This window comes from Saccopteryx bilineata, chromosome 2 (assembly GCF_036850765.1).
Source record: "Saccopteryx bilineata isolate mSacBil1 chromosome 2, mSacBil1_pri_phased_curated, whole genome shotgun sequence".
Taxonomy (NCBI): domain Eukaryota; kingdom Metazoa; phylum Chordata; class Mammalia; order Chiroptera; family Emballonuridae; genus Saccopteryx; species Saccopteryx bilineata.
In genome coordinates, this window is record NC_089491.1 from 65,880,419 (window position 1) to 65,895,057 (window position 14,639).

Below are 14,639 nucleotides of genomic sequence, written 5' to 3' on the forward strand. Positions count from 1 at the left end.
GTCTGGCTGAATGCAGCAGGAGTCTGTTTTTTTTTTTTTATAAATAAATTTTTATTAATTTTAATGGGGTGACATCAATAAATCAGGGTACATATATTCAAAGAAAACATGTCCAGGTTATCTTGTCATTCAATTCTGTTGCATACCCATCATCCAAAGTCAGATTGTCCTCCGTCACCTTCTATCTAGTTTTCTTTGTGCCCCACCCCTCCCCCTCTCTCTCCTCCCCTCCCCCGGGAGTCTGTCTTTCTGCCTCTCCTCCTCTCATTTAAAAAAAAAGTAAGGGCCCTGGCCGGTTGGTTCAGTGGTAGAGTGTCGGCCTGGCGTGCAGGAGTCCTGGGTTTGATTCCCAGCCAGGGCACACAGGAGAAGCGCCCATCTGCTTCTCCACCCCTCCTCCTCCTCCTCTCTTTCCTCTCTGTCTCTCTCTTCCCCTTCTGCAGCCAAGGCTCCATTGGAGCAAAGTTGGCCTGGGCGCTGAGGATGGCACCATGGCCTCCGCCTCAGGCCTTAGAATGGCTCTGGTTGCAGAGGAGCAATGCCCCAGATGGGCAGAGCATCGCCCCCTGGTGGGCAGGCCAGGTGGATCCCGGTCGGGTGCATGCAGGAGTCTCACTGCCTCCGCGTTTCCAACTTCAGAAAAAAATACAACAACAACAAAAAGTAATATAAACACATGGAAAAATTAAGAATGTACAAAAAGGTAAACAATAAGAAGCAAGACATTTTATTCTAGACCCATCCCCCGCCCCCCAACTCTCCTTCCACACTATCCACATTCACGTTGTGTTCCTATTCACAGGTAATCACTGGGTCAGTACTTTAAGGTGATCCCCCTGGTCCAAAAGTTAAACACAGAACTACAGAATATCTCAAGTCCAACTCTAAAATAAAGTTTAGGTCATATCCTATCGAGACAGCTTCGCCTTCGAGACATTATCACCGGTAAAAAGACAGATGAATGCAAACTGAATTAAAAAATATATACTAGAGTTGGAATTCCTAAAAGACAGAGGACAGGACTCAGGCACTTTCGTCGTTGATTGATTGAAAAAAAGGCCCCCTCTAGGATGTAAACTCCATTAAACACCATGAGGGCAGGAACTTCACCACCAGCTTTCACTGCAGATCACGGCACACAATAAGGGACCACTGGGCCAAGAACGCAGCAGTCCAGCACTAAGGTCGCGGCCAGGAGCCCAGACTGAGAACCCTAGCAGGGACGGTCACGTGACTAGTGCTGCCGTGCCCCCCCCCCCCCCCCAACCTTTACCCAACGCCGGGCGCCCACACTAGAGGCCTTGCCAATCTACAAGGGAAGTCAAACTTGGCTAGGCCAGGTGAGGGGCGTGCACCGCAGGCCGAGGAGCCTCGCAGCAGAGACTCCCGGCTCTACCTACTTGCCTCGAGCCTCGGGCGATCGTCCTACCCTCCCGGACCTGACCACACGCTCCAGATTGGGAGTGAGAAGTGCAGGGGAACAAGAGAGGGGCAAAACCCCTTGCGTATTGACGGTGCGCGAAGGCCACTAGCAAAGATCAGGGAGGAGCTTTAGAAACCGAAAGAGGGGAGAGGGAGAAGTCGCCAGTGCGCGCGCGCGCGGCTGAGCTTCCCACGCGGCGCGGTGCGGTGACGCCCGCGCGGCCCGAGGACGGGGCGTGGCCGGGGCGGGCCTCCGCGCTCCTCCCGCCCCCTTGTAGTCCGGACTCTCCCTCTTCTCTCCCTCCCCCACACTGGGCCCCGTCAGCTCGGAGGTGCTTTCGTAGCTCAGCGTCGCGTCGGCCCGGCCCGGCCCGGCCAGCGGGCAGATGCCCCGAGCTGCTGCTGCCGCCGCCGCCGCCGCCGACTCCGCCGGTGGCGGTGTGGGAGGTGGGCGTCCGGCCGCGGGCCGCTGAGTGTGACGGACCGGGCCGGGGGCGCCGCGGCGTCGGCGGCTCCGCGCGGATCATGTATTTCCTGAGCGGCTGGCCCAAGAGGCTGCTCTGCCCTCTGGGGAGCTCGGCCGAAGCGCCTCTGCACGTTCAGTCCGACCCCCAGAGGACTTTCTTCGCGGTGCTGGCCGCGGCCCGCCTCAGCATCTGGTACAGCCGAGTAAGTAGGGCCACCGCCGCCACTCGCCGCTCGCTCCCCGGCGTCCCGGCACCGCCTGGCCCTCAGCTTCATTCACCCAGAGTCCCGGACCCCTGCCCCACTCGCCTTGGCCCTCCACCTCCTCGTTCCGTTCCCTCGGCCCCCGGGTCCGGGCACGTCATCCGCCCGGGGCTCGGGGGAGGGTGCAGTCGCTGCTCCTGCCGAAGCCCCTGTGCCGCCCGGCGTCGGACCAGCCGCCTGGCGCAGGGCAGACCCCGCGCTCGCTCGGCTGAGCCCAGGCTTGCCCTCCTCTCCCTCCTCCCATTCCCCGAGGAACAAATTTGTTTAAACTTTCTACAATTAGAAGTCTGGCCGCTTTCGTGTTCCCAGTCCTCTCGGCTTTAAAGGCGGTTAATTTAGAGTTAGGAAAAGCCAGTTGGGCTTCTTACCCAGTGGCCGACTTTACAGGCCTCTGATAACTTATTTCTAGCAACTACAGCCAGAGTTCTTTATTTTTTCCCTTGAAGGTCTGGGTGTTCAACTCCTCGCCTCACCCCAACATCTCCCCACTTTCAGGCTAGTGCTTTCTCTGCTGCTCTCGGATTCTTCAGTAGAGAGACTTTGTGTGTCTGGGGGTGAGGGTGGGGAGAATGGTAGTAGCCGCTAAAGTAGAACTCAAATCTGTCCCAAGCTAAACCGAGGTATTAACACTTGGAAATAATGAGACTTGGGAAAAGCATAAAACTGAGCCTGTTTTTGCTTTCTGTGAATCCTTTTTTTTTTTCATTCTTTTATCTAATTACCGAGATAGATAAGAGAAAAAGCTTTAAAAATATGGATGGGATATTGTCTAATTACCGAGTAGATAAGAAAAAAAGCTTTAAAAATATGGATGGGATATTGTCTAGAGAAGCTACAGAATAGGATATAAAAATGTTGTTCTTTCTCCCCCCCCCCCCCCCCCCCCAAGAAGGCAGTACTAATTGACATCAGAATGAAGTCTCTTTTCAGAAGTGGCTTGACTATGTGGAAATAGGTTGTGACCTTGGCTCCTAGAGCTATGTGAAATACTTTCTGGCTTTAGTTAAATTAGTTAAAACCTTCTGCTATCCTCACATACAACCCTGATAAAAGTGATGATGAGCTTTAGAAGTATCTGGTATCTCCTTTGTATGACTATCATAGTTAGACTATAGTCAGTCTTTTATGTTTTCACTTATTTAATTTTTAAATATATACAAAAACAAAATAGGCTGTTATAAAGCTGGCTATGTAACTATTTTGTCTGGTGCTTGATTGCATTTTTGAAAAAAATATTTTGTTTTTAAAGGAGATACTAATTTATTTACATTGTATATACCAATTGATTTTTTTTTTTTTTTTTTTTTTTTGTGGCAGAGACAGAGTCAGAGAGAGGGACAGACACACAGGAAAGGAGAGAGATGAGAAACATCAGTTCTTTGTTGCGGTTCCTTAGTTGTTATTGATTGATTTCTCATATGTGCCTTGACAGGTTGGGGGGGGGGGCTACAGCAGACCGAGTGACCCCTTGCTTGAGCCAGCCACCTTGGGCTCAAGCTGGCGAGCCACCGCCTGGTCAGGAGAATAATTTTTTTAATGTGTGGATATATATAACTTATTTTAAAGAATGTGAAGAAAAGAAATAATTATAACTTAAATTTTAAATTGTCTTCTGTGTTTAGTGGGTAATTTCACTGTAATGTAACAGATTGTAAAGACTAAAATTTAACTTTCCTTATCTCTAAAAAGGCAGACCTAACTTATTTTTAGGCAGAACTCAACTCAGTATGAGGGATGAGTAGACCAAAAGCGTGTAGGTTACTTTAATCCTCTGTAAAAGAAACAAAAATATACTTCAATTTTGTGACTATTGGAAATACCTGGTTTTTCTTTTTTTGCTTTTGCAGTTACCTTGTAAATACTATCTAAATCTAAGGCATCCTGGATTTTTTTTCCCAGTCCTGGTACATATTTAAAACCGCTCATACAACTTATTCACACTCCTACCCTGCGCACAGATACCTACTTTTACAGGAGTCCTGGTGCCACTACCATTAAAGTCCAATGTACAGAAAGTTATGTTGTAGGAATCTGTGGATTTAGAAGTATGAAGTAAGATGAAATGCAAGAATACTATAGGGGAGGCTGCCAGATGCTGTAGGTTTATGAGCAGTTAATCTTGATCTTTGGCATCAGCGTTGTCACTTGAAAAATGAAGTGTTGGACCAGATGATTTTAACGTCTTTGATTGTATAACTGGGTGAGTGGGGAGCAGGTGCCAGACTCCAGCTTCTAGTCTCTTCCTGTGATAATGCCTTTTTTTTTTCACTAAATCTAAAAGTGAAAAATTTTATTTTAATTTTTTTAAAAATCTAAACTAATTGGAACTATGTAAGTTAAAATAAATTTAGGTCAACCTCTTTTAAACATGAAAACCCTTCTAGCTAAATTGAGAAGCTATCAGTTATTCTCACATAATTTAGAATGAATTGGTCTAAAACGTTTGCATGAGAACGTGACAACTTTGATTTTGGAGAGGTTGTATATGCAAGTAATTTTATAGAAGTAAATTTTGAAGATCTAAAAAAGGGTTTTATTGAGTAGTTGAGATCTTAAAAACTGCTTGAAAGCTTTTGGAGACAGGGAGAAACACCGGAGATGAGAGGATATAAACCAGTTTGCTTACTTCAGATTTTGCTGGTTCTCCGTTAGGGATTTTTTTTTTTTTTAAAGAAAGTTGCTTGTGAAAGGAACGTGCCTTTATTAGTCTAAGCTGTTTTTTTAATGTCCAAAAGAATTGCGATGTATAAAATATTGACTAGTCATTAAACTATGGAAATATTAAAGTGCAATCTGTAAGAAAAACTTAGTGAACTTTTACGTATCCTTTATAGCTACTATTATATCAGGGGTCGGGAACCTATGGCTCGCGAGCCAGATGTGGCTCTTTTGATGGCTGCATCTGGCTCGCAGACAAATCTTAAATAAAAAAAACCAAAATGTTAAAATATAAAACATTCTTATGTATTACAATCCATTCATTTCCTACCGCTCATGTTCATGGTTGCGGGTGGCTGGAGCCAATCACAGCTGTCCTCCAGGACAACACCAAATTTTTATTGGATAATGTCTAATTTACACGGTCGTTGTATGGCTCTCACAGAATTACATTTTAAAATATGTGGTGTTCATAGCTCTCTCAGCCAAAAAGGTTCCCTACCCCTGTATTATATAGTCTCAGTAGCTAATGGAATCTCATCTTTATAGAGTCATATTTCTTCAAAATTCTTTCCAGACTCCAAATTTGAGAAAAATAATCTGGTGCTGTTTAGGTGTGTTTATGAACAAAAGAGTTTCTGTAGATACTTGTCTTTATTTCCTTTTTAGTGTGAAGGTGTAACTTGTTTTCAGTGTAACTTGATGTAAATTTGGTTATTCTACTTTGTGATTCTACTTAGGAGATCTAAAAACTACTCAAGGGTTTATAACAGAGATCATTTAGATATTTTGGAACCCAAAATATAGTGCTCAGAAAAAGAGATTTGGTATGTATATGTTAAATTGGCTTTATTCATGTAACAACTGATGATGTATTTCTGCCAAGTGTATTTTCTAAAGCAGTGGTCCCCAAACCCTGGGACGCGGACCAGTATCTGTCCATGGGCCATTTGGTACCGGTCCGCAGAGAAAGAATAAATAACTTACATTATTTCCCTTTTATTTATATTTAAGTCTGAACGATGTTTTATTTTTAAAAAATGACCAGATTCCCTCTGTTACATCCATCTAAGACTCACTCTTGACACTTGTCTCGGTCACTTGATACATTTATCCGTCCCACCCTAAAGGCCGATCCCGTGAAAATATTTTCTGACATTAAACTGGTCCGTGGCCCAAAAAAGGTTGGGGACCACTGTTCTAAAGGACTAGTTTCAGCTTTGATGATGAAGCTGTTATTTAAAACACACTATGATTTACGATTGACATGGATGTTTTATGAAATGAATTGTGCTTTGTACTGTACCAGAGAGCCTAGAATTATTCCTATATTATTTAACTGTTAATATGGAAGTCTACATATGTGAATCTCAAAATGATACCTTAGACTGCTGTAATTCAAAAATTTCTTTTTTTCTTTTTTTCTTTGGTGTTTTTCTGAAGTGAGAAGTGAGGAGGCAGAGAGGCAGACTCCCTCATGCGCCTGACTGGGATCCACCTGGCATGCTCATCAGGAGGCGATGCTTTACCCATCTGGGGCATTGCTCCGTTGTAACCGGAGCCATTGTAGCACCTGAGGCAGAGGCCATAAAGCCGTCCTCAGTGCCTGGGCCAACTTTGCTCCAGTGGAACTTTGGCTGTGGAAAGGGAAGAGAGAGACAGAGACAGAGAGAAAGGAGAGGGGGAAGGGTGGAGAAGCAGATGGGTGCTTCTCCTGTGTGCCCTGGCCAGGAATTGAACCCAGGACTTCCACACACCAGGTGATGCTCTACCACTGAACCAACTGGCCAGGGCCAATTTTAAATTTTCTTATCTCAATTTTCAGGTCATTGATTATTTCAAATTTTTTATTTAGCCTTAGCATTATTTTTGAACACCTGTGAAAGATAGCATAAATGGGCAGTATATGAAAGGGATGAAGGGACATGCTTTGTGATATTTTATTCAGAGATGTTAGTGTGTTAATACGATAAGTGAAAATTTTGAGAGTTAGCACTGTGAACAGTGCTAATAAAAATAGCTTATGAAATAAATTGTGTATCTTTGAATAACTCTGAATAGAATCTTGTTCTTGTTGGTGTATGCCAATAGTGGAAAACAACGAGAGGTATTCAAAGAAGCAATTTGTAGATCAGGTGTCTGGTTAACTGTGTGACCTTAGGAAGGACATTTAATTTGTATCTACATTTTCCCAAGTCTCCCTTTTCTTACCCTTTCAGATCTAATCTTTTTTTTTTTTAATTTTTATTTTATTTATTCATTTTTAGAGAGGAGAGAGACAGAGAGAGAGAAGGGGGGAGGAGCTGGAAGCGTCAACTCCCATATGTGCCTTGACCAGGCAAGCCCAGGGTTTCGAACCGGCAACCTCAGCATTTCCAGGTCGATGCTTTATCCACTGCGCCACCACAGGTCAGGCCTCAGATCTAATCTTGACTGCCTTCAGAGATCCTTCCTTATAAATCACTGCTTGGAAGTGCTTTCAGGTTCAGCGTTAAAGAATGAAGTTCAAACTCCTTAGTTTGATATTGGAGACACTCCCCTTTTGGAATGCTCTCTTGCCCCATCTCTGCCTATCAGAATATTATTCATCCTTTAGCATCTGTTGAAATTCTGCTTTCCATATGAGTCATTCCTTATTTACCATAATCAGCAGTATACATTTAAAAATTTTAAAAAATTTTATTTAAAAAATTTTCTATTGCCTGACCTGTGGTGGCGCAGTGGATAAAGCATCAACCTGGAAATGCTGAGGTCGCTGGTTCGAAACCCTGGCTTGCCTGGTCAAGTTGGAGTTGATGCTTCCAGCTCCTCCCCCCTTCTCTCTCTCTGTCTCTCTCTCCTCTCTTTCCCTCCTCTCTAAAAATGAATAAATAAATAAAAAAAAATTAAAAAAAAATTTCTATTGATTTGAGAGGAGGGGAAGGAAGGGGAAGAGAGAGGGGCATTTTTTTTTTTAACCAACTCTGTATTGTAAGTTTGCCACGTTTTATTTATCCAACTATATTATAACTGTCTGGAGAGTAGAAGTGCTCTTATTTTGCATTATGTATAATGCCTGCACGAAACATATTCTTCATAAGCATTTTTGAAATACCATGTTTTTCACTCCGTAAGACATACCTGATCATAAGATGCACCTAGGGTTTTAAGGAGAAAAATAAGAAAGAATATATTCTGCACCAAATGGTGTGTTAAAATATTTAATAAAATATACCACAATAACATTTCAACAATGTAAACTCAACAGCAGAATTAACAACCATTAGCACTGTCATTAACAAATGAGAAGAGACTTTAATGTTCGAATAGTCTTCTAGTTATCCAGGAACCTGCAGTAGCTAAATAAAAATGAACATTTGCTCCATAAGACACACAGGCATTTTCCCCTCCACTTTTTGGGGAAAAAAGTGTGTCTTATGGAGCGAAAAATACGGTAAATAAATAAAGTCTTTAAAAACTGTAGCACAGTTTTTAAAAAGGTTTAATAATTGGAAGATTTCTAAGTGTTGACATGTATATTTAAAAATATGGTATGATAGCCTGACCTGTGGTGGCGCAGTGGATAAAGCGTCGACCTGGAAATGCTGAGGTCGCCGGTTCGAAACCCTGGGCTTGCCTGGTCAAGGCACATATGGGAGTTGATGCTTCCAGCTCCTCCCCATTCTCTCTGTCTCTCCTCTGTCTCTCTCTCTCTCTGTCTCTCCCTCTCCTCTCTAAAATGAATAAATAAAAAAAAAATGGTATGATAAATTACATTTTAAATTCAGAAAAACTTCTTTAAAGGAGGTTATATAAGTACAGGTGAATTAAATACTTTCTTTTTTTACACACAGTCCAAATTTTATTAAAAAAGTAGTTCATGCTATTTACAATAGCCAAGATATAGAAACAACCTAAGTATAATATCTGTCAGTGGAGACTGGATAGAGATGTACAGACACAATGGAATATTAGCCATGAGAAAGAAGGACATCTTGCCATTTGCAACAACATGGACAGACCTTGAGCGCATTATGCTGAGTGAAATAAGTCAGACAGAGTCAAATACTGTATGATACCACTTATATGTGGAATCTTAAAAAGGCAAAGTCATTGAAACTGGCTAGAGTGGTGGTTACCAGAGGCTGTGGGGTTAGGAGAAAAGGGGAGATATTGATCAAAGAGTGCAACTCCAGTTGTAAGATGAGTAGTAAGTTCTGAGGATCTAATGTATAGCATTTGTAATTATAGTTAATGATACTGTATTATATACTTGAAAGTTGCTTAGGATGTAGATCTTAAATGTTCTTACTACAAAAAAAGTAATTATGTGACCTGATTCAGGTATTAGCTAGCATTATGGTGGTGATTGTTTTGTAAGAGACAGTGTATCAAACCACCATGTCCATTTTAAATTTACACAATGCTATATGTCAATTATATCAATAAAGCTGAAACTAAAAAGTGGTACCTGATAAAGGGTCCTACTTTAATTATTAGGTAATTGGTAGTTTACCAAAACTTAAAACTATTGTGCAGTCTTATAATCAGTGGGAATTGTTTATATTGATGTAATCTATGGAAAAAGACACACAAAAAAGAGGCAGTATAAACAAATAAAGGTATTTCACTCATCTTTAGGTACTTGTGAGTCATTGATGCTTTCATTCTTGCTTTACATCATGGGAAACAAAATTTCTTGAATTTACATGCTTTATTTCATGATTTTGCCCTGTTTTTGTAATAATATCCAATTTAACTCTTAAACTTGAGATTATCTTTTGAAATATAGTAATTTATACCTTTGCTATATTGGAAAATTAGCAATGGAATTTTAGCAATGCGCTCAAGGTCTGTCCATGTTGTTGCAAATGGCAAGATGTCCTTCTTTCTCATGGCTAATATTCCATTGTGTCTATACATTGCATTAAAATGGAATTTTATTACATTAAAAATGGAAAGCTGCCTGACCTGAGGTGGCGCAGTGGATAAAGCGTCGACCTGGAAATGCTGAGGTCGCCGGTTCGAAACCCTGGGCTTGCCTGGTCAAGGCACATATGGGAGTTGATGCTTCCAGCTCCTCCCCCCGTCTCTCTCTCCTCTCTCTCTCTCTCTCTCTCTCTCTCTCTCTCTCTCTCTCTCCTTCTCTCTCTCCTCTCTAAAATGAATAAATAAAATTTGAAAAAATTAAAAAAATTTTAAAAAAAGAAAAAAAAAAATGGAAAGCTAGCCTCACTGTATAGAAGTTTCTGTATGAGGGGATGCAATGAAAACAATGTTATGAGAATTGTTTCCTCTTAAAGTCTCTTATGCTTTTCTTATACAGGGTAGTTAGTTACCTACCATGAGAGGGGTTTATTTTTTTTTAATTAATTTATTTATTTATTCATTTTATAGAGGAGAGACAGAGAGAGAAGGGGGGGAGGAGCTGGAAGCATCAACTCCCATATGTGCCTTGACCAGGCAAGCCCAGGGTTTTGAACCGGCGACCTCAGCATTTCCAGGTCGATGCTTTATCCACTGCGCCACCACAGGTCAGGCCCATGAGATGGGTTTAAAAGTAAACTCTCACCTCATACAGATTTCCTCCTTTTTAAATCAAAAGGATTAAAAGAATTGAAAAAATCATTTCCTCTGTGATTAAATATTTAATACAGTGCATGTATGTCATTTTAAGTGGTTGTATAGGAAATACTGCATTTATTTTGTTTAATTGAATTTATTGAGGTGACATTGGTTATTAAAATTATATAGATTTCAAAAGTACAATTCTGTATTATATCATCTGTATATTGTATGAGTGTTGAACACCCAATGGAAATATTGTATTAAAGCATTTCACTTACTACTAGATAAAACATTTATTATGCAATTTATGAAATTATAAAAATATTTTTGTTTGATTTTTCTTTGTTTAAGTGAGAGAAAGGGAAATAGTGAGACAGATTCCCACATGCACCCCAACTGGGATCCATCTGGCAACCCCTGTCTGGGGCCAATGCTCCAATCAGTGGAGCCACTTTTAGCACCTGAGGCTGATATGCTTGGACCAACCGAACTATCCTCAGTGCCCAGGGCTGATGCTCAAACCAATTGAGCCACTGGCTGCTGGAGGGGGAGAGGGAGGAAGGGAGAAGTAGATGGTCACTTCTCCTTTGTGCTCTGACTGGGAATTGAACCTGGAACGTCCATATGTGGGGCTGATGCTCTAGCCACTGAGCCGTTGGCTAGGGCCATAAGGCTGAATAATAATCAAATGTGTGTGTCAGGTTGTTTATCCATTCATCCATTGGGTGGTTTTCACTTTTAGGCTACTGTGAATAATGCTGTTGTAAACACTGGTGTACAAATACATGTTTGAGTTGATTTTTTTTATTTTTTTTATTTTTCTGAAGTTAGAAGCCGGGAATCAGACTCCCGCATGTGCCTGAACGGGAGCCACCTGGCATGCCCACTAGGGGCAATGCTCTGCTCGTCTGGGGCGTTGTTCCTTTGTAGCTGGAGCCATTCCAGCGCCTGAGGTGGAGGACGTGGGGCCGTCCTCAGCACCCAGGCCAACTTTGCTCCAATGGAGCCTTGGCTGCAGGAGGGGAAGAGAGAGACAGAGAGGAAGGAGGGGGAACGGTAGAGAGGCGGCAGATGGGCACCTCTCCTGTGTGCCCTGGATGAGAATGAAACCTGGAACTTCCACATGCCGGGCCAACACTCTACAGTTGAATCAACTGGCCAGGTTCTGAATCACTGTTTTTGATTCCTTTGTGTATGTCCCCCAAAGTGGAATTGCTGGATCATATAGTTTTATGTTTTTTTTTTCTTTTAATTTATTAATATGAGAAGTGAGTGAAAGAGAGAGAAACATCAACTCATTCCACTTAGTTCTTTCATGAAGTTGTGTACTCATCGATTGCTTTTTGTGCGTAGCCTGCTGTAGATTGAATCTGCAACCTTGGTGCACCGGGAGGAAACTCTATCCACTGAGCCCGTAGTAAGGATGATAATTATGTTTAATTTTTTGAAAAAAAAAATATTTTTAAAGAAATCATACCATTTTACATTCCCACCAGCAATACACAAGTGTTCCAATTTCTCCACATTCTTGCTAAAACCTGATCCTTGCTTTTTTTTTTTTTTGAATGGTAGACATCCTGATGGGTGGGTACTAAGTGTTATCTCATTGTGGCTTTGATTTGCATTTCCTTAATAACAAGTGATATTGAGTATCTTTTTTTTTCTTCCTCCAAATGCAAATATAAAATGATCTAACCTATCTGTGCCTCATTTCCTAGATATTGAGTATCTTTTAATGTGCTTATTGGCCATTTGTCTGTTTTCTTTGGAAGGACATCAGTTCAGTTTCTTGCTCATTTAAAATCAGGTTGTCTTTTCGTTATTGAATTGTAGTTCTTTATTCTGTTATTCCTTATACATGATTTGCAAGTGTTTTCCCTTAGTATGTGGGTTGCCTTTCGTTCTGTTGAAGTGTCCTTTGATGTCCAAATTGTTTAATTTTGATGAAGTCCAGCTTAACAATTTTTTCTTTTGTTGTTTTGTGCTTTTGGTGCCATATCCAAGAAATCATTGCCAACTTTAGTGTCATGAAGTTTTTGCTTTGTGTTTTCTGTAACAATTTTATAATTTGTACTTCTTATGTTTAGGCCTGTGATCTGTTTTAAGTTAATTTTTGTATATGGTGCAAGATTGATGTAAAAATTTATTTATTTTGATGTGGATATCTAGTTTACCTAGTGCTGTTCGTTGAAAAAACTGTTTTTTCCTTCCTTTCAATGGTCTTGGTGCCTTTGTTGAAAATTATTTGTCTGTGCAAGGATTTATTCCCGGGATCTCTGTTTAGTAGGTCAGTTTTTATGCCATGTACATCTGTTTTGATTATCAACCATAGCTTTATAGCAAGTTTTGAAATCAGAAAATGTGAAACCTCCAGTTTTGCTCTTTTTCAGCATTGATTTTTGCTATTTGGGGTCCCTTGAGATTTATTAATTTTAAGGTAAACTTTCACATTTTGGCAAAGAAATTATATTAGGATTTTGATAGGTATTGCATTGAATTGGTAGGTGGTTTTGGGTAGTATGGACATCTTAATATTGTAATCCATGAACACAGCATGTCTAGTTATCTGCATCATCTTGAATTTATTTCAGTATCATTAAAGTTTTCAGTGTACAGTTTTTGGCTTTCTTTGGTTAAGCTTAATTCTAAGTATTTACTCTTGGTACTGTTATTAGAATTGTTTCCTTAGTTTCACTTTTGGATATTTATTATTACAAGAAAAGGTAACTGATTTTTGTGTTGACACTATATCTTTTATTCCCCCCCCCCCCGAAGTTGGAAACGGGGAGGCAGTCAGACAGACTCCCTCATGCGCCCGACCGGGATTCACCCGGCATGCCCACCAAGGGGGCGATGCTCTGCCCATCTGGGGCGTCGCTCTGCTGCATCCAGAGCGTTTCTAGCGCCTGAGGCAGAGGCCACAGAGCCATCCTCAGCGCCCGGGCCATCTTTGCTCCAATGGAGCCTCGGCTTCGGGAGGGGAAGAGAGAGACAGAGAGGAAGGAGAGGGGGGAGGGGTGGAGAAGCAAATGGGCACTTCTCCTGTGTGTCCTGGCTGGGAATTGAACCTGGGACTCCTGCATGCCAGGCCGACGCTCTACCACTGAACCAGCTGGCCAGGGTCAGACACTATATCTTGCAAGTGCTAAATATATCATTTCTAACACTTTTTTGTGGAATCTATAAGATTTTCTACATATAAAATGTTGTCAGAAAACAGATAATTTTATTTCCCAATTTGGATGCTTTTTATTTCTTTTTGTTGCTACTTGCTCTGTCTAGGACTTCCAGAACTATTTTACATGGAAATGGTAAAAGCATCCTTGTCTTGTTCCTGACCATAGAGGCAAAGATTTTTATTCACTTTTGAGTATAATTTTGGCTGTAGGTTTTTTATAAATAGTTTTAATTATGTTGAGGTAGTTTGTTGAATTTTTTTTTTTAACAGAGACAGAGAGAGGGATAGATAGGGACAGACAGAAAGAAACAGAGATGAGAAGCATCAATCATCAGTTTTTTGTTGCGACACCTTAGTTGTTCATTGATTGCTTTCTCATATGTGCCTTGACCGAGTAACCCCTTGCTCAAGCCAGTGACCTTTGGTCCACGCTGGTGAGCTTTACTCAAACCAGATGAGCCTGTGCTCAAACTGGCGACCTCGGGGTCTCGAACCTGCGTCCTTCTGCATCCCAGTCCAACGCTCTATCCACTGAGCCACCGCCTGGTTAGGCTGAATTTTTTTGCATGACAGGTTGTTGAGTTTTGTCAGATACATTTTCTGAATCAACATGAGATGGTCATATGGTGTTTTTCTTTATTCTGTTAATTTGGTGTATTATATTGATTGATTTTCATGTATTGAGTCATCCTTGCATTCCAGAAATAAATCCCACTGGTTATTATTTATAATTCTTTGAATATGCTGTTGATTTTGTTGAGTTTTGCATTTATTTTCTTCAAGTTTATTGACCTGTAGCTTTCTTTTCTTGTAGGGTCTTTGACTTTGGTTAAGGGTGATAATGCAGGCCTCAGAATGAGTTAGTGTACCCCCTTCAATTTTTTGGAAGACTTTGAAAAGGACTGGTGTTAATTTTTCTTTAAATGTTTGATAGATCTCACTAGTGAAACCATATAGTCCTGGACTTTTCTTGATTACCAATTCAGCCTCTTACTAGTTATGTTTATTCACATTTTCTATTCATGCTTCACTGTTTTTTGTTTTTTTTTTAGGAATTTGTTCTTTTGATCTAGGTTATCCAGTTTGTCAGCATACAGTTGTTCAT

The 14,639-nt window shown here is 41.2% G+C and overlaps 1 protein-coding gene across 2 annotated transcripts in view; it reads left to right on the plus strand.

Annotated features, from left to right (window-relative positions):
- Positions 1–1,741: 1,741 nt before the first annotated feature.
- Positions 1,742–14,639, plus strand: part of RIC1 (RIC1 homolog, RAB6A GEF complex partner 1) — a 166,215-nt gene continuing 153,317 nt past the window's right edge. For both annotated transcript variants that reach the window (XM_066257208.1, XM_066257207.1), the window contains exon 1: positions 1,742–2,091. In XM_066257208.1, the coding sequence (XP_066113305.1) occupies positions 1,948–2,091 (144 nt within the window). In that variant the 5' untranslated portion in view covers positions 1,742–1,947. The remainder of the gene's footprint in view (positions 2,092–14,639) is intronic.